Source organism: Prosopis cineraria, unplaced genomic scaffold (genome assembly GCF_029017545.1).
Source record: "Prosopis cineraria cultivar Desert tree isolate PC_DT_omini unplaced genomic scaffold, ASM2901754v1 PC9, whole genome shotgun sequence".
Lineage (NCBI taxonomy): Eukaryota > Viridiplantae > Streptophyta > Magnoliopsida > Fabales > Fabaceae > Prosopis > Prosopis cineraria.
In genome coordinates this window covers 25,350,533-25,374,196 of record NW_026555340.1, presented here as the reverse complement: position 1 = coordinate 25,374,196, position 23,664 = coordinate 25,350,533, and the positions used below count along the sequence as shown (strand labels likewise).

General features: G+C 33.0%; 2 protein-coding genes across 9 annotated transcripts; one reads left to right on the top strand and one right to left on the bottom strand.

Annotated features, from left to right (window-relative positions):
* Nucleotides 1-2,889: 2,889 nt before the first annotated feature.
* LOC129319439 (probable purine permease 5) lies at nucleotides 2,890-5,817 on the bottom strand. Of its 7 annotated transcripts, none has more exons than XM_054964508.1 (4): nucleotides 5,519-5,817; nucleotides 4,788-4,985; nucleotides 4,488-4,695; nucleotides 2,890-4,204 (listed from the first exon to the last, which is right to left on the bottom strand). In XM_054964508.1, exons 3-4 carry the CDS (start codon nucleotides 4,504-4,506, stop codon nucleotides 3,138-3,140), a joined length of 1,086 nt encoding a protein of 361 aa, XP_054820483.1. In that variant the 5' UTR covers nucleotides 4,507-4,695; nucleotides 4,788-4,985; nucleotides 5,519-5,817; the 3' UTR covers nucleotides 2,890-3,137. The 7 variants fall into 7 exon arrangements, with proteins under 7 accessions (XP_054820483.1, XP_054820481.1, XP_054820484.1 ...); XM_054964506.1 differs by having other exon boundaries at nucleotides 4,488-4,682; XM_054964509.1 differs by having other exon boundaries at nucleotides 2,890-4,201; nucleotides 4,488-4,682.
* Nucleotides 5,818-16,506: 10,689 nt separating this feature from the next.
* LOC129320486 (probable WRKY transcription factor 32) lies at nucleotides 16,507-20,989 on the top strand. Of its 2 annotated transcripts, none has more exons than XM_054965972.1 (5): nucleotides 16,507-16,957; nucleotides 17,058-17,107; nucleotides 17,555-18,261; nucleotides 18,387-18,545; nucleotides 19,974-20,404. In XM_054965972.1, exons 1-5 carry the CDS (start codon nucleotides 16,600-16,602, stop codon nucleotides 20,068-20,070), a joined length of 1,371 nt encoding a protein of 456 aa, XP_054821947.1. In that variant the 5' UTR covers nucleotides 16,507-16,599; the 3' UTR covers nucleotides 20,071-20,404. The 2 variants fall into 2 exon arrangements, with proteins under 2 accessions (XP_054821947.1, XP_054821946.1); XM_054965971.1 differs by having other exon boundaries at nucleotides 16,527-16,957; nucleotides 20,261-20,989.
* The last annotated feature ends 2,675 nt before the right edge of the window (nucleotides 20,990-23,664 follow it).

The window sequence follows — 23,664 nt, the reverse complement described above, 5'->3', positions numbered from 1 at the left end:
TTAAAAAAAATTAAAGTAGAATTTGAATTCAGATTTGAGTAATCAAATCCATACATTTTTAATTACACAAATAATGAATTTGACTGAAATCCAAATTTAAATCCATATATATCCAGACATAACATTAGATAAAATTAGATTCTAACAAAATTCATTATCCTTTTTTTAAATTTTAAAATTTCCAGATCCTAAATAATAAATTCATAATAAATGTATATTCGTTCCCTTTTCATAATTCAAACAGAGAACCCAAAAGGACACGCAAATATATCAACTATTCAACTTGGATTTAAAAAAATGGATCACTTTTTGCCAGGAATAAAAAAAGAGGGACAACTTTCAATCCTGGGGAAACTCTGTTCTTCATTCCTCTCATATAAAAAGAAATAATACTCAAAAGAAGACATACAAGATAATTTCACTCCATGAGAAATAAAAGGGGAAGAAGGGCTTCATGGCACTCAAAATTAACCTAGAAAAGGCTTTCGATAGACTCTCTTGGATTTCATTGACGATACTTTTTGTATTATTGGAATAAATGATAATTTCAGAAAACTCATCATGGCAGCCATCTTTATTACTAGCATGAAAGTTCTTTGGAATGGTGAACCTACAAATGAATTTACACCAACTCGTGGCATTAGACAGGAAAACTCTCTTTCACCATATCTCTTTGTTCTTTACATTGAACGATTAAGTCACAACATACTTAGTAACATTGATAAAAAAGAATGGAAACCTATTAGCCTAACAACTAATGGTCCTCCTATCTCTCATCTATGTTTTGTTGACGACTTATTCTTTTTGCAAATCTTCTCTCAGTCAAGCTAGGATCATCCAACAATATCTTTCTAACTTCTGCAATGCTTCTGGGCAAAAAGTTAACAACACCAAATCCAAACTTTTTTGCTCCAAGAGTGTTAATATCAACAGAGTCATCCAGATGAGCGATGAAATAGGAATTCCCCTAATTGAGAATCTTGGAAAATATTTAGGGATTCCTATTATCCATAAAAGAGTTTCTAAGCTTACCTTTCCCCCACTGATCGATAAAATTAACTCTTGGCTCTTAAATTGGAAAAGCATTATCTCAACTCTGCTGGGAAGGCTGTTCTTATAAAATCTGTCCTATCCTCTATTCCCAACTATGCTATGCAAACCATGCTTTTACTTGATAATGTCCTAAATGATATGGAGGCTCACTCCTGCAATTTCCTCTGGGATTCTACCGATAGTACCAAAAAACCTCATCTCTTATCTTGGAATTATATCACTAAGGATAGCAAACATAGAGGCCTTAACTTTAAAAAGCTCAAAAGTCAGAACAAGGCCTATATTATGAAACTTTGCTGGGGTATCATTACGAAACCTAATTGTTTATGGGTTCGTGTTCTTCGTGATAAATATAAATGCAATAACCCTATCATTCCTATGATTTGCAAAACTAGCTCTTGCTCTTACACGTGGTCTAGTATATGTAAAGTCTGGGACCAATTCATCTTCATGTGAGTTGGAAGGTTGGAAAGGGAGACCAAATATCCTTTTGGTATGACAAATGGTGTCCCCTTCCTGAACCTCTTATAAAGTACGCATCTCCTAATTCAGATCCTATTCTACATGCAAAAGTCTCAAACTTTTGTACTAGTATAGGTGTCTGGAAGGTGGCCCAAATTTATAGATATTTGCACCATGATATCATCAAGCAAATCATTACCGTCAGACCTTCCCATCTCAATGCTCATGATGATACTATATGTTGGAGGCCTTCTAATGATGGTAGTTTTTCTATCAAATCAACTTACAAGGCTATTGAAAATCATTGCAATAATACCAACTCTAAAATTTGATCCAAAATCTAGAAATGATCGACTTATGAAAAGATCAAAACTTTCCTCTGGAAAGCTGCTTGGGATCTCATACAACCTAAATTCACTTGCTCGGATGGGAGCAATCCTTGTTACAAAATATGCCCCCTTAGTTGCAACTCCTTGGATTCAACTATACAGATTTTAAGAGATTGCAAGACATTAAAAGAGGTATGGTTAAAATTATTAAAACAATCCAAAATTAACACTTTCTTTTCTCTTCCTTTACAGGATTGAATAATTTGGAATGCCGAAAATGATATGGGAAACGCTTGAGCAAGGAAGGCTTCTTGGCAAAGACTCTTTGGTCATGTGTGTTGGAACATGTGGAAAGAAAGATGCAAAAAGTGCCTATTCTGAGGAAGACAATCAAGATAGGGACATTGCTTTCACCAGTATTCAGGATATTATCAACAATCAATATCTCCAATCCAAAATTGAATTTCTCACTCAAAAAGGAGATAGAATTAAAGCTAAATGGCTCTCTCCTAAAGAAGGATAGGTTAGGCTAGACACTGATAGCCTCGTTAATTCTATTAGTACGGCTTCTTATGACAGTCTCATACGAAACGATCAAGGCAACTGGATTAAAGGCTTCTCCAAATATTTTGGATATCACCCAAGCATAGCTGTTGAACTTATGAGCATCTTGGAAGGACTTACTATCTACTGGGTTGAAAAGTGTAACAAAGTTAATGTCTACTCTAACTTTGCTGAAACTCTATCACTAATCCGCAATGAGTTCTCTACCAATCACTCTCTCTCTACCACTATCAACAATATTAGAGATCTTATTTTGCAAGATTGAACTGTCACTTTCGACCACATTTTTAAAAAAGCAAACACTTGCGCTGATTGATTGTCACATGAAGCCTCTATTGATAATTTCAATGTACTTATTTTTGATACTACGCCCCTAGGTTGTAGGGACTTTTTAAACGCTGACATGACTCAACAAGTCAGTCAGCACGGTCTTTCCATGGCCTACCATTCAAGAAAAAAAAGAAAAAAAAAAAAGAAGACATACATATAAATTGCATGATATTTACAAATTTATCAAGAAGTCGCCTTGTGTTACATCCCCATACGCAGAGCCGGAACAATATCAATTCAGGAGACATATGAAGAAAGAATTACTGAACAGATTCAACTTACATTTAGAGTGGTTACATGTCTCTTATATTGACGACTTATTCTATAGAAATAGAACTTTTCTGATCAGAATTTACTCATAAGCCAGCCGAATTAAGGAGAGTGAAATCTAGGAACGTGTCATGATGATTTTTCAGGCATAGAATTGCCATATATATATGAGCCAAATCCCCAGACGGTGATGACCAAAGAGAGGATCTTGAAACCACTCATTGGATCATGCAACAGTATAACAGCAGCAATACTTGTGATGGGTGTTCTTACAGCATTAAGCACACCAGCTAGCACAGTAGAAGCTAAGAAAAGCACAGCAGTACCACCCAGAACTCCCAGTTGAAAAGTAATCGCACTCCAAATGAGAACCAGATAATACGCGGTTCGACCGCCTTTAAAAGATCTTGCTTCTGTTGCCATCTTTTGAAAATCACCATTCACTATGACCCCAATAGTGGTAAACACAAAAGCAAACAGAGAGACCATGACTTGTTGCTCTAGCACAACATGGAAGGATCTTCTCTGTAGTAACTTGATGAAGACCAGTTCTGAGAGCGCAAAAATGAGCCCATGAAGAGCAGATCCCAGAATGTCCCATATGTATCCCATGATGTATTGGCTGTCAGTGATGTTATCATATCTATCTGAACTTGAATCCAAGGCTATGATGGTCATTCCAGCAGTTATCACAACAATGGCGTTTATGATTGAGGCATTGAGCTTGTTCTTCACAATAAAATATCCAAAAAGTGCAGAAAACACCAGGGAGGATGATGCCACAAGTGAAGCCGTAGATGCAGGGAGGTAAGCATAGGCATAAGCATACATGAGGTTATCAGCAGCGCTTAGGAATCCCAGAAAAATGTAGGACAGAGTGAGTTTGAAATTCAGAGGAGTAGGGAAGGTTTTGCAAGCAAAGTATGTAGGGAACAACATCAAAGCGGTTAAGGGCCATCCTGCAACAGCAACCCAGGAAATGATCCACTTGCTCTTGCCGCCATTCGAGTAATAAACACGAGATAGAAGGCTGGAAGCAGGAAATGCTACAAGCATCGCTAAGATGCTGAGAACAAGAAGAATCCAGTAGGAGATTGGCTTTTTCTTGCATGCTTCCACAGTCATGGTTTTAAACAAGCAAACTTGTCCCCACAGAGAAGTTGGAGGAATGATTAGATCGTCCTCCATAGATTCTGCTGAAAGGATCAGTAATTATCAGGAAAAACACAGTAAACAACTCCTCAGAACACCGTTATAAAGAAATGAACACGGCTGTTATACTTTGAGCACAAGAAACATTTTTTTTTTTTTTAGTGAAAGGGAAATTCATTAAGAAAACTGTACAGAAACAAGAGGCAGAAGCCAATTACATCAAAAGCTTAAAAGTAGGAAAAACTTGTGCTCTACCAAAATCCTAACATGTACAAGGAATGAGTCAACAAAGTAGTGATCAGCAGTAAAGATTCTATGGTTTCGAACCTCCCATAATTTCCAGCATATAATGGTAATTCCCACTTTCCAGGAGATGTCCAGCCTTTTACTCTGGAGTGTATGAACAATCCAAGATTCAAGGGTAGTTTTGCAAAATTCAGCATACATATCCATCGGTAGAACTTTTTTTCCATACCGCAGGCGCAAAGGAACAATTTTGGAAAACATGATTTATGTCTTCAACTAGCACAAGAAACTTTTTTAATGAATAAGATAAGAAGTCAACAAAGACAGCCACAGACATTCAATTCAGCCACAGAAAATAAAAAGTTTAAAACATTTGAATACATTAGGTTTAGGTAAGGCTGAAACACGTGCAATTTCCATGCACCAAGGCGGATCTACAGGAAGGACTCTTTGCATTGAGCTGCTGAGGTAAGAACTGAATTTGATCAAGTAAATCTTCTTTAATCCAAAATTTCCAGACTGCCTCGTCGGAGTGTGGCGTACAGACGAATTCAAGCATGTTATAATTCCCAAACCCAACTGATAAAGAAACCAGCACGAGAAAATTCAAGATCACTCGTTTAATGTAGAAGAAAAGCAAAATTTGAACCCAACAGTAGAAAGTATGTTATTTTCATCGTCAAAACACCGCATAAAGTCGTTTAAGTTTCACAAAGTCGTTTGGAAGGTTTTGGATGACACAATGAGTACTGCATCTGCATATTATTTCCATGGGACCCTCGTTTTCGCGATGAAACAACAAAGAAATGGTCTCAAATCTTAATCCATAAACAATTCTGGCTTCCCAGCATATGCAATCCACTAGATAATTCATTACACGAATCTCAAAGCATAAAAGCCACAGATTCGCTGTAAATTATCACTATTTTCTCAGGTTAAACACTGACCGAAGTTCAGACGAAAACTTTTTTTTTTTTTCCAAACAGGTCAACAGTATCCAGAGTCTGCAACATTCATTCTTCATAAATTATAATTAGCAAATACAATCAAAATGCACACAGGGAATCTTTTTCCCCAAAAGTAAAACAAAAGAAAAAAGAGAGAGAGGAAACCTGATTCAAGTAAGGGTTGTTGAATGACGAGGGCCATCAGGAAAAGAGGGTTTTTCAATTCGTAGTGGGAAACATCATCTTGTCGCCAAGCAGACGCGTCTGGGAATCATTTCCGTTTCGAATTTAAAAAAGATAAAATATAAATAAGATGATTATTACAGCATTTCTGGGTTTATTGACTGCCGAAGATGGTGGTGTGGGGAAGTGGATGAGCACTGGGCCACCAGGGACGCCACTGATTCACATTCACTGATTGGTGAGCGCTTTAGCTCCATGAACAAATTTTCGCTCCGATTTGATTTATCTTTTTTAAATCAATAAGATGAGAACTTTGGATTTTTTTCCCCCTTATTTAATTTTCATTTTTTTTTTACTTTTCTCCTCTTGTTAAAACCAATTCTGTTCCACATGTAGTCAGGCGGTAAATATGCTTCTCTCAAAAAAAAAAAAAAAACAAAGAAAGAAAGAAGAAGAAGAAGAAAAAAATTCGAACCTTTATCCCCCGCATTACAATGGACTCGTCCCTACTATTAAACTTAACCTTTGTTAATAATTTTTATTTGAATTTTGTCATATTGTGGATGATGATTTTTAGTTATTTATTCTTCATTGTTTTGAGATTTATGTAATTGAGTGAGAGCGACCCAAACTTTTTAAATTAAATATTCGTATTAAAAAATGTAAAAAAAAAATCACTTCTAAATGCATTGCTCGTGCTAATAAAAATTTTAAAAAATATAATTTTTAATTCTTATATTTTATTCATATTTTATTATAAGTTTATATATTTTTTTTTAATATTTTAAATTCTTACACTTTTATTTTTAAGTATTTTGGATGTTTTTAATATCTCTATACTTTATTCATTTAAGAATTTAAAATATTAAAAAATAAAAATATAAGAATTTAGAATACTAAAAAAAATATAAAAACTTATAACAAAATATAAGTTCAAAAGTTATGTTTTTTTAATTTAAAAACATTAGGTATTTTTTATCAAAAATAACATGATCTGCGGAAGCAAGTTCACTTTCTCGATTGGCGTCCAGGTTCGTTCAATTTTATATACTGCTCATAAATAATTTAATTTTAAAAAAATTAATTATTTGATTTTTAAAATTTTAATTTAATTTTAATTTAATTTTTAAATTTTAAATCATTATAACTCTAATTAAATTCCCCAATTTTGACATTTGCAACTTAATATTCATAATTTTAATCATTTAAAATATTAATTTTATATTTTAAAAAATAAAATTATAAATATTAAATTATGTAAAAGTTTAAGATTAATATTTTAAATTAAAAAATATTTTTAATATTTATAAAGAATATAAATATTAAAATTTTAAAATAATTTTAATCTTTATAATTTTATTTTTTAAAATATAAGTTCTCCTGCTTAAATGGTTAAAATTATAAAAACTGAATTACAAAAATCAAAATTGACAGATTAAATTACAACCAAATTAAAATTATAAGAATTAAATTATATCAAGTTAAAATTTAAAAATTAAATTATAATTAAGTTAAAACTGTGAAAATTAAATGAGTATTTCTTTAGTTTAATTTAGGCCACCCATCATACCCCAACAGAGAATGCCGATGTGTTCCACTAGTGTCCATGAGATCTCTGCAATTTTAATTAGATAAAATAATTTTGAAAAAGTTTTAAATTCATATATGACAAAATAATAATTTTTTCAATAAAATATAGCAAATTAGTAACAGTTTTATAACGCATACAAAGATGAAAAAAAACCATCTACATTTATCTTAATGTAACTAAACGTAGACATATTGTCATGCATGAATCAGCCTAACTCTTGAACATAAATTATTTTGAATAAATTATAATTATTCATATTTAAAATTACTATCCAAATATTATATTATATTTGTTGAATCGCAAATCTTTGTCTTTTCGTCCAAGCCACAGGAGCATGTGATTTTTATTTTGGGCAGCAGAAACGTGCGATCAGAAGATTGACTTTGAAGGATTTGAATAATTCAATGTGATTTCTTTATGAATGGGAATTTTGCTGCGAGAAATCATGCTCCTTGTTTCCATTGTCCAAACCCCCTGGAAGAAGATAAAGCCTGGTTTAACCTGAGACTGTGCACGAGTTTAGTCTGAAATTTAGGTTGACTTGACTTAATGATGATTAAATTAGATTGATCCAATAATTATTTTTCGGTCAAAAGATCCAATCAATTAATTTAAGTTTTTTTAAAACAAAACAAGTCCATATCATGTAAAGCTCTCAGCACTCATCTAATCTTATTCATATTGCACGGAGAAAGAATATTTATTTTAGTATTATTTACAAGACAACTCAATAATTATTATATTTATTTTTATTCTTTTATTCTTATTTTTAAAGTGTGTATATTAATATAAATAAAATTAAAAATTTATTAAATTTTTAAATAGAGTTAATAAAGTTAACAGTTTTCTTAATTCTAATAACAATATTGTAAATGATTTATAAATAGAATTAGATAGAGTATTGCATATAAAATTAAAATCAAGATTGCTTCCCCCCCTCAGGGCTATGGTGATGAGAGAAAATAATAATAAATAGACTCAAATTATATAAATTATAATTTAATTTCTTAAAATATCATGATTTTACTAAAATTTTTAGGGACTTTCATGTCAATAAATTTAAAAATAAAAAGATTATTTTATTTTTATTAAAAATAATAATTTTTAATCATAATTTTTACTTAAAGAACAATAATTTTTATTTTATGAATTGTAAGAGTTGGACAATAAATCACAACTTGTTAAATATAATTTTTATCAGTGAAAAATAAGTTTTTAAAAAAATAAACTCTAGATATAGCTTTTGTTTAAGAAATAACAAATTTTGTTGAAAAATTTATAAAAATTGAATAAAAAAATTATAACTTATTAATAAGGATAAAATAATTTTTTTAATTTAAAATTTATTGATATAAAAGTCTCTAAAGACTTTAATAAAGTTATGACATTTTAAGGGGACTAGATTGTCATTTTCCTTGATAATAATCCATCCATCATGCAATAGTCATAGTGTAATATCTTATCTATCAGTCATGAATAATATTCAATTTGGATTATAATATAAAGGCCCCTTGGTTTGCCTACGTTTCACATTAAATAAAATAAAATTTTAATTTTAAAAAGTTAAAAGTTATTTGGGTAAGATATTTTACACGAAAGTATATTCCAAAAACACATGTAAATAGTGATTGAAAGTAAATTTAAGAAATATAACTATTTGAAACTTTTAAAAAGTAAATTTAAAAAGTAGAATATTATTTGACCATACTACTCTGAGTTTAATATCTTATTCTTTTATTTAAAAAAGTTAATTCATTAAAAATATAATTATCATTTCAATAATAGTAATTAGGTATCAAGTTTTTAACATTACAAATTGAATAATTAATCATGCTAATTTTTAGCATTAATGTATAATAAAAATTACAAATCTTTATCATGATTTTTAAAACTACAAATTGAAAAAGTACAAATAACTAGAGATAAAGTTTTTAGCATTATAAATCAAATTTTATGTTACTTAAAATCTTTATCACATTTTTTAAATATTTCAAATATATTACATTTGTATAATAAAAATTACAAATTATCATAAATTAATATCCTTTTTTACAATTGTACGTTAAAAAGCACATTTTACTATCATAATCAAAATAACTTTTAGTGTATCAAACTAACTTGTGAAAAAATATATCCAAATACAAATTTCATCACAATAATTGATTTTCACTAAACTGACTTTTATGAAATGGACTTTTGGCAAGCTGAAAATCAAACACACACTAAGTTATTGTTAGTTAGCTCTTTTTTCCAAAAAAAAAGGTTAACATCTTAATCTTCTAAAAAAGTTTATATCTTTTCAACTATAATATTGAGTAGAATAAATATAATATTTGATTTATTTAAAAAATTCTTATTGATCAATTACGTGGAATATGATAAAATATGATGAAAACACTTGCATAAAACATGAACAATAATATAGTCTGAGTTGTACCTGAAGACATTGTCTTTAATAGTTATTCCGTCACAAGATAGCAACTCTTCAAGATGAAGTAGATTTTTCCTGTGAAAGGCAGGGACACAAAACAACAAAAGCTTATAAGATAAACTTAGGCAACATCGTATATGAAATTGTATGGCAGAAGAGGAGAGAAAGCTTGAAGCTTAAAGGCTTTTTTTTATTAGAACCTATAGCAAGATGACCTTTTTATAAGCAAAGGCCTTAAAACATCAGGCAATAAAATCATTTTAATCACAACTAAAAGCCCGTTATGAACAATAAAGAGGTTAAGTAAATATTTTTAAGCAGAGGGTTATGATAATTAATATTAATTTATAATAACTCTTTTTGAAATACCTAAGATATTTTATAATATCCAATGAGATAAGGGTGTATTTGAAAAAAATACAAAACATGTCCGACACCTTGTATTTTATATTAAGTAGAGTCTTTAAAAAAAATATCATGTACTGTGATAGGAGTAAATATCTTGTCTACAACCCAAATCTACATCTGGAGCTCTTGACATGGCTAATCATGTTCTAGATGGTTGAGTGCATGTTTGTGTTAAAGAAGTCACTAAAGCTTAGTGTAGAGCCTAATTTACGTAGTCCGAGTTAGTACTCCTGTTTCATGTATCTTACCATTAGGATATTATAATATTTTATCTTGTATATTTCTGTTACTGTATTTACACAATACTGTTTCAACAGATTCTGTATTTCTCTATATATGTACCCCACCTGTGTAGCTAATGAATTCAATCGGTTCATTCATTTTTCACTCAGTTTTTTTATTTGGTATCAAAGCCTACTCACGGCATTTGCCGCAATGAGCTTCTCGTCATCATCCACCACGTCTCCCTCATTTGATTACACTGCAACAGGTTCTCTAATTCTTAAAGCCACTTTCCTGTTGTCTCCTTCCAATGGCTCTGTCAAGCTAGACAGACAAAATTTCATACTTTGGAAAACCATTATGTTGTCTATCATTCATGGCCACCATCTCAATGGGTTCATCAACGGCACCAAACCTTATCCACCGATTTACGTCAATAATGGTAACATGCTCAAAGACAATTTAAATTATGATGAATGGATTTTAGCAGACCAACTATTGATAGGTTGGTTTTTCACTACAATGCAACCAGATATTGCCTCTCAATTCATGGAGTGCAAAACGTTTGCAGAGCTGTGGCGTGAAATCAAGGTGTTGGTGGGATCTCAATCACGTGCTAGAGTCACACTTCTTCATGGTAAGCTTTAACGAAAGGGGTTACTCAAAATGGATGAGTACTTGTTCAAGATGAAAAATATTTCCGACAACCTATCTCTGGTCGATAATCCCATCTCTACTTCCGATTCAGTCTCACACATACTTGCAGGTTTGGATGGTGAATACAACCCAATTGTCTGTCAATTACTTGACAAGATCGACTTAACATGAGTCAAGCTTCAAGCCGCTCTTCTTACATTTGAGACTCGTCTCAAACAGCTTTAAAATCTGAGCAATTTAAAGTTCTCATACAGTCAATCTTGCCACTAATTCGCATCCCCAGCATAACAACTTCTCTAATTCTCATGGTCGAGGATGTCACTCACAAGGTCGAGGAACCTTTAGTAGAGGAACAAACAAAGTTCGTTGCTAGCTATGTAGGTAAGGTTGGCTTATATGTTGTGACGGATATCCACTTCGCATCAAACACATTGGAAATAATAAATTATATATTTCTGATGGACAATGTTTATAACTTAATGGCATTTTGCACTCTCTTGATATTGATAAGAACTTAATAAGTGTTGGTAGAATGACTGATGATACCATCACTCTGCCTTTGTTGCTACAGCAGACACAGTTAATGACCCTAATTGGTACTCCAATAGTGGTTCCACAGCTCATGTTACGAATGATGTGAATTAGCTTGACGATGCTACTCACTATGCAGGTAAGGGTAGCTTATACATTAGTGACGGATATCCACTTCGTATCAAACATATTGGAAATAATAAATTACATATTTCTGATGGACAAAGTTTACAACTTAATGGCATTTTGCACTCTCCTGATATTGATAAGAACTTAATTATTGTTGGCAGAATGATTGATGATAATAATGCTTTTGTTGAGTTTTACTCCAAGTTTTGTTGTGTGAAAGATGCGAAGACAGGCGCAGTCCTCCACTAAGGGAAGCGTGAAGAAAATGGGATGTTTAAAACTTTAAATTTAGCATCAAATAATACTTTAGTTTGTTATTCTATCTCTTAGAAAAATAAGCTTTTCAGTGATGAACTTAAGGCATGGCATTGTTGTTTAGGCCATCCATCCTTTAGTATTTTGTCTCAAATTTTGCGTTCCTATAATTTTGAAGTTTCTAGTAATGATATATCCTTCTTTTGTGAGGCTTGCAAATTTAGAAAGATGTACAATCTTCCTTTTGATACTTCTACTTCGCACTCAAATTCTCCTCTTGAATTAATACACACAGTTGTTTAGGGGACTGTCTCCCATTGTTTTAATTAATGGGTTTAAATATTATGTGCATTTAGTTGATGACTATATTTGGTACACATGGATATATCCTTTAAAATGCAAAAGTGAATTCAAAGTTGCTTTTATTCAATTTAAGAACTTCGTTGAGAACTTATTTAAAACAAAAATTAAAGTCCTACAGAGTGATAGTAGAGGAGAAATTTAAAGTCTTACAAGTTTTCTCACTTATTGTGGAATTCAAGCCAGGATATCTTGCCCATACACCTCTGTTCAGAATGGTAGAGCTGAACATAAACATAGACACATTATTGAATTGGGCTTGACCATGCTAGCACAAGCTCAAATGCCTCTTTGATATTGGTGGGAATTTTTTCACACTGCTGTATGCCTTATTAATCTAACTCCTACTCCTATACTTACAGGGAAATCTCTATATCATAAACTTTTCAACAAAGAGCCTGATTATAGTAGACTCAAAACTTTTGGGTGTGCATGTTATCCTTGCTTGAGACCATATAACCAACACAAATTTTAATTTTGCTCAAAAAAATGTGTTCTACTTAGATATAGCGAGCAACATAAAGGATTTAAATGTCTCAACTTGAATGGAAGGGTGTTTATTTCTTGTCATGTGGCATTCAATGAATGTGATTTTCCTTTCTCTATAGGTTTTCTTTATGTGGCTCAACCTGTTGTTCGACAGCAAGAAACTACAACTATTATGTTTCCGTTCTACCTCAAATATGTTCCGTCACTTATTAACACTGGGCAACTTGATCCTTTTGACTCACCATCTGCATCAAATTCTTCTGCTCCACATAATGATCGCGACAGCCCCATTAGGCCAACTCAAGACAAGCCCATCCCTCTTATAAGTATAAATCCAACTTTTAATTTGAGCTCGTCCTCCACCTCAGATCTATCTTCTGAGTCTAACAACTCTACACCATCACCTTTGGGTCATCCCATGACAACACAATTTAAGAAAGGAATCTTTAAGCCTTGTTATCCTTTCGTGGGCTCTGTTGTTGCAAAAATTATTGATGATATTGAACCAGCTACTATCTCACAGGCTCTTAAATCTACCAGATGGACTCATGCTATGCAAATGGAGTATGATGCTTTGATTCGAAACAATACTCAGGAGTTAGTTCCACCACCGTCCGATACTAAAGTTGTTGACTGTCGTTGGGTTTTCAAAATGAAGTACAAAACATATGGTTCTATTAATCGACCCAAGGTAAGACTTGTTGCCAGGGGGTTTCAACAAGATGCTGGAGTCAATTTTGGATCAACTTTCTGTCCTATAGCTAAGATCACCACCATTCATGTTGTTCTTGCATTTGCAGCATCCATCAACTGGCCTGTTAAAAAACTTGATATTAATAATGCCTTCTTGAATGATTATATCATGGAAGATGTGTTCATGAGACAACCCGAGGGATTTGTTGACTCTGCACGTCTTTACTTTGTTTGCAAATTATGTAAGGCTTTATATGGTCTTCGACAAGCTCCACGAGCTTGGTTTGCGTGACTTTAGAATATACTACTCAGTTGGGGTTTCTTCAACACATAGAGTAATCACTCTTTATTTATTCTGCATAGTGACAGGTTTATCATCATACTTCTCATATATGTAGATGACATACTCCTTATTGGTAACAATTCTATACACTTGGCTTCATTCACTGCTAAACTAAATGTTATTTTTTCACTCAGAGATCTTGGTGATCTTTACTACTTTTTGGGTTTTGAGATTCATCATGATCCTATTGGGTTCTACTTAAACCAAGCCAAGTACACGACTGAATTGTTTCAACACTTCAACATGCTCTACGCCGCACCATGTTCTACTCCCATGGCAGCTGGTAAGCTCCTTTCAGCTAGCGTCGGTGACCCTTTACATAAGCCAACCAAGTTTCAACAAGCAATCAGAGCTTTACAATATCTAACTAACACCAAACCGGATATCGCATACTCAGTCAATCAATTAAGCCAATTCTTTGCCAAATCAACAACAGCACATTGGCAAGCCGTCAAGCATATCTTCCTTTACTTGAAAGGCACTGTATCGGTGGGCCTCAAGATTTGTCCTATTAGGCGTTCAGAAGTCTCAACTTACTTAGATGCAAATTGGGCTGCCTGTCCTATGGATCATAGGTTCGTTTCAGGCTATCTCGTGTATATTAGAAGAGCCTTAGTGTCTTAGTCTTCTAAGAAGCAAAGCATAGTTGCCTGCTCTAGCATTGAGTTAAAGTATAAAGCTTTAGCTAACATTACCACAGAGATCAAATGGCTAATGGTGTTATTATCTGAACTCAAAGCACTAGTTCCACGAGCTCCCATTGTTTGGTGTGATAGCTTAAGTGCTACTGCACTTGCAGAGAACCTTGTAGCTCATGCACGCACTAAACATATCAAAATTGACGTTCACTTCGTTCGTGATCAAGTCCTTAATCATACTCTTGAGATTGGTTATGTCCCTTCTGCTGAACAAACTGTGGATCTCTTGACTAAGCCTCTGGGAGCTTCATCCTTCATCTACTTATGAGACAAACTTAGGGTTACTCATCCACCTTCTCGTTTGAAGGGGGCTGTTAAAGAAGTCACTAAAGGCCAGTACATAGCCTAGTTTACGTAGTTTGAGTTAGTACTTATATTGCATGTATCTTACTGTTAGGATATTATAATATTTTATCTTGTATATTTCTGTTACTGTATTTACGTAATACTGTTTTAATAGATTCTGTATTTCTCTTTATATGTACCCCACTTGCACAGCTAATGAATTCAATCAATTCATTCATTTTTCGCTCAGTTTTTCTATTATCTGAATTGTGGTTTGCATCACCTCAGTATTGCTTGATGGCAGCCATTTTTTACTTGCTCATACAAAAACTTCAGTTTTGCCATCTTATACTCTCTGCCATGCTAACAATAGAATGTTGCAATAGCATTGCCTTCCTTAAGAGTATTCAAGCTTAAGTATGACATTGACACATTTGCATATATGTTTTTTAAAAGTTTGGTTGACAACAAAATATAATAATATTGTGTAATCTATATAACTGATTTAACTTAATGCGGTGGAGCTTATTATTATTATTATTATACATATGCATAAGTTCGTGTATGTATGTCTCCCTTGTTTGTGCATTAAAAGACTAAATTAGGAGCAAAATTTTTAAAAAACTTAGAAATGCTAGCTTTCTCTTAAATATTAGGTCATTACAATGAAATCAATGCTTGTATAGATATATTTTAAAAAAGTTAGTTTAATAAACTCAAAATTGTTTGGAGAGCAATCATTATAAGCTTTTACCATTAGAAAATAATTGAAAGTTATTCAAAGAAACAAAAATTGTTTTAAAAGTAACTTGAATAGGCCGTCGACAAATAAATTTTTGGAACGAACTTCCTAAAATGAGAAGAAATTACCTAAGTTCACTGTGGAGAAATCGATAAAGTAAACAGTCTTAACTAATTTTTTTTAAGTCTCCACGGTGTGATTAGAGGCAATGACCGTACCACTCGCTCTGACCATATTTTACAAGGTAGGGAAAGAATAATTGTTTAATCATATTTATAAGTTATTCATCCAATCTCATTTTCAATCATTTCATATATTTAAAAATAAATTAATTTTTTTTTCTTAACATCACAAAAAAATAAAACATTCTTTCATTTTTATCTTTAATTTTAAATTACAATACAACTATATTAAATATATTTATCTTAATCAAGAAAATATAAAATTAAAAAAATTATCTAATTATTACAAAGTGTCTTATATTATGGATTAAAAACTTTTAAAAAGTACTATACAAATAAAAATGAAGAGAATATATTGTTGAATTTTATTATAATTTTTTTACTCATTAAATATTGATAATAGAAAATATGTTATTAAAGTGTATATATATTTAATAGAAAGAAAGTAAAAAACTTGTCAAATTTTTTTTTAGGTAGAACTAATAAATTTGAATTTTTTTATTTTTTATAAAATATATTAAAAATAAGTTATATGTAAAATCGGAAAAATATGTGACGATCCTACTCAAGCGGCTTCTCCTAGGGCTGTAGGGATCACAGAGTCACTTGGGAAAAAAAAAAAAAAAAGTGCAGCAGAGAGACAGCTGGGAGGCAACGATAATGAATCACCTTGCCAAAAACCCTCGTCGCTAGACTTGTCTTCATTCATTGGCCCAAATAAAGAAAGTGTTACTCATTCCATTTCATCCCAACGACTTCTATAAATTGGTCCAACAATAATTTTTTTTTTTTAAATAAAAAAACACCATCCCAATTCCCAAACACGCCTGGGACTGAATCAAAGATCCGTCAACTCACGGCAACAAGCAACGACGACACAAGCGTGTCCTGTCTTCCCGTTAAGCGTAACTCCCAAATTGACGGCGACCGTTACCTTGGGTTCGATTCAACTATTCAAGAGAGCTCTGTGAGAGAGTCAATGGCAGTCAAAGACACAATAGAGTCACATTCCACAGAGACCAACCTTGGTCTCTCGTCGCTTCCACCATGCCGCTTCACAGTCACACATCGGACCCTATAAAAAGGCTTTCCTCCCTCTTCCGAACCATCCCCTATGCGGCCATGCCTGAGCACCACGCTCTTCGCCCGCCTCCAATTCGAACCGCTGATCGTCCTGTAGAACCAGAGGATAAACGAGAGGGTCAGGATAAAAATGAAGGACACCATGACGACGACGACGACGACGGTAAGGAGGAAAAGCACCGGAAACGAGTCTGTAAAGAACCGTCTATCGAGTTACGGAATTGTAAGCCTCCGGATGAGGCCGCAGAGCCGCGAGAATCTACTTCAGAAACCCTAGTCGTGGCCTCTTCGGTTGAATCGGTGGTGTCCAGTCAGAGTGCTGGTAAGCTTTAGTTTTAACCGGCGTCCTCACGTTGTTCTTTTTTTCGCTTTCATGTCTTTTTTTTTTTTTTAAGGTCATTAAATGTTGGTTGGTGCCACAGATTTGCAGGCAATCTCTACTACGCGGATTGATGCCAGAGCTGAAAGTAAGGTTAGAGCATCTTTGTTGTAAAATCTTTTTGGTGGTCGTCAAATTTTGGCTTGTTGTCAACGCTTCTCCTTCCTGGGGTCTATGACTTTTTTTTTAGCCAGCTCCCGGTGTTTACGACTTACACAACACTATTTTGAACTTTAAATTTGGCATCTAATTCTGATATACTGGTCACCTTATGGTCATCGTGTGTTGAAATGGTTTACATATCCAATGAGAAATTAAAATTGTGATCACTGAAAGTAGCTTTCTTATATTCGTTGTAAATTTTCACTGTTGGAAAGCCAAAGCGTATGAGCAATTAGTCATTTGGTTACTTCCTGATGATCTATTTCTAACCTACTGTATTCAGTTTACATCATTATAAAGCACGTCCATCTAATTTACTTATATATGGTTTCTTGAGCTCTAAAATAGGCCATTTTATGAATTAACAACCTCTCTCAGGAGCCAAATGGACCTTCAAACAAGGAAATTGTTGTAAGAGAAACATTCCAGGGAGCTCAGAATCAGACAGAAGATCGTTGTGAGGTGACTGTATGTGCAACTCCATTGTCTGCACTATCACCATCTTCTGCTACACAATCTTTATCATCTGTTCCTAGTTCAACTGTACCAGAACAAAGACTATCTCCTCAGAGCGTTAATAATGTGCACGTGCTGGGAGCGGGCAAGAAAAATTCTTCTGGTGGTAAAGCTTTATCTGCTGTTACTGTTGCAAGGACTTCTGCATCTGATGGATACAACTGGCGGAAGTATGGTCAGAAGCAAGTTAAGAGTCCAACTGGTTCTCGAAGCTATTACAGGTGTACTCATTCAGGGTGTTGTGTGAAGAAGATTGAATTTTGCAATCATTCAGGGCTTATGATAGAGATTATTTATAAAGGTCAACACAGCCATGAACCGCTAAGGAAGACTAACACCACTGGGGAAATTAAGTTCATGCCATCTGATGAACCTACTGTAGAAGCCAATCTTCCAGAACAGCCCATTGGAGTGCTCAAAGATGCAGATCCGTCTTCTTCTACGAAAGAACCTCTACAAGATTTACCATGCAATGCTGATAAGAAACGGCAAAATTCATCTGGTCTTAGCGAGAATGGTAAAATTATTTTGAAGGTGGAGCATATTGATGAACCAGAGCTGAAAAGAAGGCAAGTTTGCACATCAAATAAATTTCTTTGGAAGTAAAAAGTTAGACAATAAGTTCTTTTTCAAATCTCATTGTGAAAGGTTTACTAGCATTTGATTTAATGGCCTTCTGTAATCTGGTAACCAGAGTGAAGAATGGTGACTTAACAGACTTGGACTTGCACGTGGAACCTGGAAAGAAATCCAAGTTTGTTGTACATGCAGCAGGGGATGTTGAGATATCAGGTGATGGATATCGATGGCGCAAGTATGGACAGAAAATGGTCAGGGGAAATTCTCATCCCAGGTGCATGCCGATGTGTTTTTGCTTTTCTGTTATGTCTTTATTTTCTTCTTTCACATATTTTGTGGTTTTGATACCTTTGATATCACTAATTAATGTATATGAACCAAGATGATGAAACTTCAATTTTGCTTAATCTAATGGTGTTTAAAATAACTTTTTATATCAAAGATAAAGTTAGATGAACATGATGCATTTATATGCGTTTAAATAGTTTGAAGAAAGACAGATACTTGCAAACATCTTTGTGAATGTCAAACCAGTGGTCGTCTCTTTGACTGACTTTTAACATAGTGTATTTATTCTTATATTTTGGTAATTTTTTTCCTTTTGGTATATGTAATGTTATGTGGGAGGTGGGTTGGGAACCTTAAGCCAGTGCTTTGAAGCACCAGTATCGTTTTCTTTGCAGCAGCCTTTTGACTGAGCGAGCTAGGTCCTAGGTTCTTAACTGTCAAGCCTTGTTAATATTCTGTGTTCTGGATTGCTTTTATGACAGCTCTCATAGTATATTCGTCAATTGGGAATAAAGACAACAAGTTTTATTTTATTAGACGGGGTCAGTTATCTAGATTGCATGATGTCATTGTGCTTTATCTAGCATCAACAGAAAAATGTCTATTGTCCATATTCATGTGAGATTCAATGGAGTTTTATACTGGCTGTTGAAGGCCTGATACAACCCTCCTCTGGCTGAGTTGATTAAGTTTAAACAGTCATGCTGAGAAAGAGATTCCACGCAATACCCTCAATTTGGGAAGCCCATTGATTTTTTTTTTTTAATTGCAAAAGTTATGTCCTACATTTAATTTCTATATCCCTCCATTATGGGTGCTACACCAAAGGAAAGGACACCAGCGATGCCATGATGACCGTTGACCACCATTGGGGCATTGACAACACTGATTAGTGATTACAACGTTCTTTGGAATTTCAGGCAATATGGGTCTGTCTGGTATCTCGAGGGAATATATTTCATCTTCAATATATAAAACACAAAATATTTAATGTCTATTATACTCCTATTATCAGTTATCGAAAGTGACTGTAAAGGCACAAGTATCATTTTTCATCCATCTTCTACTCCCTCGCCATTTCCTTCTCCAACTTTCTGTGTGCCAAATAAGCCCATATGTGTTGTATTTAGATGCATATTTCTGTGCCTCTTATGGATGCAACGAGAGGTGATGATAGCATCATCCTTGTGGCTCGTGGATGCTTTTCCACTAGGCAGCTGTGTTAGGTATCAGCTGGTTTATGCAGTTTGGAGTGTGGAACTTACTTGGCCTTGCATTAAACAAAGCAACCTGGCTGCTAAGTATCAATTATTTTTATACGCTTTTCTGCATGCTCAGGTCATGTTTTCCCACCTTTTCAATGATTATTTGGATCCTATAGTCAGAATAATGAGAGTTTCATCCCTTTTAACAGAGGGAGATACAATATTTCTTATCTTCTGGAGTCAAAGTTGTGTTGTTGGTGGTGTTGTCCATTACTTTCTGCTATGCTGAGTGGAGCTGCTACCTAGTTGTCATGAGAGGAGGAATAGGCTAAGTGATGAAGCAACAATGATCTAAACTGATGTTTTCTTTGAGCAATAAATGCTCTTATTTCTTTATTTGTTTCGTTGCCTTCAAAATCCCCAACCCCCCTTTCTTTCTTTTCTCTTAAATTGGACCTTCAATCTTCTTTCTTCCGTTAACTTCTTAAATTTTCAGAAATTACTATAGATGCACATCTGCTGGATGCCCTGTCCGTAAGCAAGTTGAGACTGCAGTAGATGATCCTAATGCTATCATCATTACATATAAAGGAGCACATGACCATGACATGCCTGTGCCCAAGAAAAGACATGGCCCACCAACCGCTGCTCTCATGGCTGCAACTGCCTCTATCTCATCAAACAATTTGCTCCTCAAGAGTACCGATTTGCAGCAAAACCAACAAAGTTCTGCTCAGTTGTCGGTGGATTCAGAAGAAGAATTAACTGAAGATGCCTCGGACCTTGGGGGTGAGAAAGCAATTGAGTCGGCTCGAACTCTTTTAAGCATGGGTGAAGTTAAGCCTTAGCATAGGTGAATTTTAGGCTTGTTGAATGCATCATTCAGGTATAAGGTGGTTGTATCTCTATAAATTGATTGATAGGTTTCATTTATTTCTCCACCACCCCCCCCCCCCAAAAAATTTTTTTTACCTTTTCCTTTTCCTTTTGTCCTCACTCTCCGTGTAGTCTCTTGGCAAAACCACAGGTGTCGCATATTTGGTTTTACCCTTTTAACCTGTCTAAAACGGATCAGTAGTAGTAGGCTTGAATATAGAGTTGATTGGTACCTTTTTTCTTTTTGAAAAAAAGAAAAAAATTCAATGGTGGGTGAGGTCTGAGAAATAGTATATCGTATCATATACACTCAAAGGCTCATGTATTAACAAATATTTTGGCATGCTCTCATCTTGTGCTTTTTTGGCTCTTCTTTTTGAGTGCGGACCTTAACAAAGATATGTCTAAACGTGGATAGGGTTACTGAGTAAATATTTTTTTTTATTTCATATTTCATAAAACTAGTTGTGCAACTTGATGGATGTGAAAATCAGCACATATATATATATATATATAGTCAACAACTTGTCCTCCTCAATCTTCGTTATTTAATGCATGAAAATTTGTTTAGGTAGTTCTTTTCTGCCGGATGTTTGGGGTGTTAGATAAATCAGACTTGTTGAAAGGTTGCTCTCAAAACCGGTACTCATTTAATAAATGCAGAATTGATACCTATTGTATCGGATTTCTTACTTTCACAAAATGAATATTGAATTGAGATGGTGCTTTTTTTTTTTTTTTATTTGGGTAAGCTTTGGCATTCCAAGTCTTTGGTTTAAATTAATCCGGTTAATGATTTGCAGACAATTTTTTAGGGACAAGTATTTTACTGAGAATTTAATTGCTATTGCATATTTAGTGATTAAATTCAAAATCTCTAGTTAAGCTAGATCAATTGCCTTACTAATTTGATCTAAGCACCGAGAGATAATTATTCAAATTTTATTTGAGTTGTGCGGTTTAGTCATAAAATTCATACAAATTTTTGGAGAAGTTTTTTGAGACCTGGGGCATGGTGGTACGATGTTTGTGGCAAATGGAGCATTCCTCAATCGTGTTTCTACAGCACAGATCAGTGCCCCTGCCATCAGTGCCATGTCCCCTCGAGCAGATAAAGCATTCCCCTGTTTCCCTCCCTGTTATTTTTCCATTTGGCCACGAGGCTGTGTTTGTATTATTCATTAATTAATTTTGGTATAATGATGTACGATATGAGAGCCAATGCAACAGGGGATTGGCATATAAGTCCTACTTGTAATGAATCTTTCAGTTCTCTTTGTTTTAATTATCAATTTAGTTTTTCAAGTTTAATTTTTATTAATTTGATTCCAACTGTTTTTTTAATTATCATGTTAGTTTTGAAGTTTTAAAACATAAATTAACTTTTAAATTAATCTAATGTGTAAAGTATATTAATGAATTGACATTTATATGTAATTAAATGAGAACAAATTAGCTTACAAATTAATTTAATTTTTATCAATCTAATTAATCCTTTGAAGTGCATTTTGTTCTTTTATTTTTTAAAATTTTTTAGTATGTTTACATAAATAGCCATGTTTCTCTTTATTAATCTATATGGCATCAATATTTCCCTATTTATATTAATAAATTTTAACAATATTACTTTTTCTTTAAACAATAAAGACTAAATCGATAATTGAAAAAAATTTTAAAGGTTAAATTGATAAAAATTAAATTTGAGGGATTAAATTGATGATTGCTACAATCTTGACAGACCAAGTGTTTCATTTATCCCTTAGGTGTTAATCAAATTATCATATTATCTATAATTTGAAATTACAATGGAGCCCCGTGACTGGTTTATAGTATTACTAATGATAATTACAAGTTCAACAATTTAGAAAGTGAGATTCTTAATTTAAAGGGTTAGTATAATGAGTAATAAATTAGATTATAACTAATGATTACTACAAATTCATCAGTAACAACTATTAGTTAGAGGGTTAGTATGATAATTTAGAAAGAAAAAATGTTATCAAAAGAGAAAAATCCCTAAAAACTAGGGTACAATTAGCTCATTTTATGAGAGTTGTATGTCAGTACTCTGTCTCTTTGATTATAATTAATAATAATTATAAATCCATCAGTAAAAGCTAATTTTTAGAGGTTTAGTATATTAATTTGAATAGAAAATCTAACATTAAAAAAGAAAAGTCCCTGAAAATTACAGTATGATTAGCTAATTTGATGTGAGTTATGTAAATACTCTATATCGCCTATATTTCAATAACACTTATATGTCATTATCCCATTTATTTATCATTAGGTAATACTAATCCAGTAAACTTTTAATTGTTAAAGGGTTAATGAGTAAATTATTCCCTAAATTTTAGATCAATAATCACCATAGATCTCAACTTATTTACTATATAAATTATTCTCTCAACTTTAAAAAGAGTGCAATTTAACCCTCACTATTAATAAAAGTTAACTCTAACATTTAATTGACAAGAAAAATGATAGAAAAGAACAAAAAATAAAAATAAAAGATCTAAAAATGATAGAAAATGACAAGATATTTTTTATCATTTTCTATAATTATTTATATTTTGTTTATCATTTTTTATTAATTAAAGATCAAAATTAATTTATGTCAACAGTAAGAGTTAGATTGTGGTTTTAGAAGTTAATAAAATAATTTATATAATAAAAAAATTTAAAAATTATAATATTGTTGGACCTAAATTTCAATTAAAATATACTTATTTATTCATTATTAAAATAAAAGAAGTGATGGGATGTGAGAATTGACACTCATGATTTTGACACTTCTTGTGCGTCGACCATAGCCCCCTTTAAACTTGAAGCGGCGTCTCATTAAAAAAATTACAAATCAAATGATTTTTTTTTTGGGCAAAAAAATAACCAAATGGAATTTTAGTATAACACTATAAATCATTCATAAGTATATCATTAACGCGAAACTAATCAAATTATCAAAGTAATATAAATAAATAAAACAGTAATAAACAAACTCTTAAAGATGATAAACTCTGAATA

Excerpts from the sequence above, each read along its gene's own strand:
- LOC129320486 (XM_054965971.1), top strand. The coding sequence starts at position 16,600 with ATGCCGCTTCACAGTCACACATCGGACCCTATAAAAAGGCTTTCCTCC. Across the intron at positions 17,108-17,554 it reads ATGCCAGAGCTGAAAGTAAG|GAGCCAAATGGACCTTCAAA; the intron begins GTTAGAGCATCT and ends AACCTCTCTCAG. Across the intron at positions 18,262-18,386 it reads GAACCAGAGCTGAAAAGAAG|AGTGAAGAATGGTGACTTAA; the intron begins GCAAGTTTGCAC and ends TCTGGTAACCAG.
- LOC129319439 (XM_054964504.1), bottom strand. The coding sequence starts at position 5,555 with ATGGCCCTCGTCATTCAACAACCCTTACTTGAATCAG. Across the intron at positions 4,205-5,518 it reads ACAACCCTTACTTGAATCAG|CAGAATCTATGGAGGACGAT; the intron begins GTTTCCTCTCTC and ends TGATCCTTTCAG.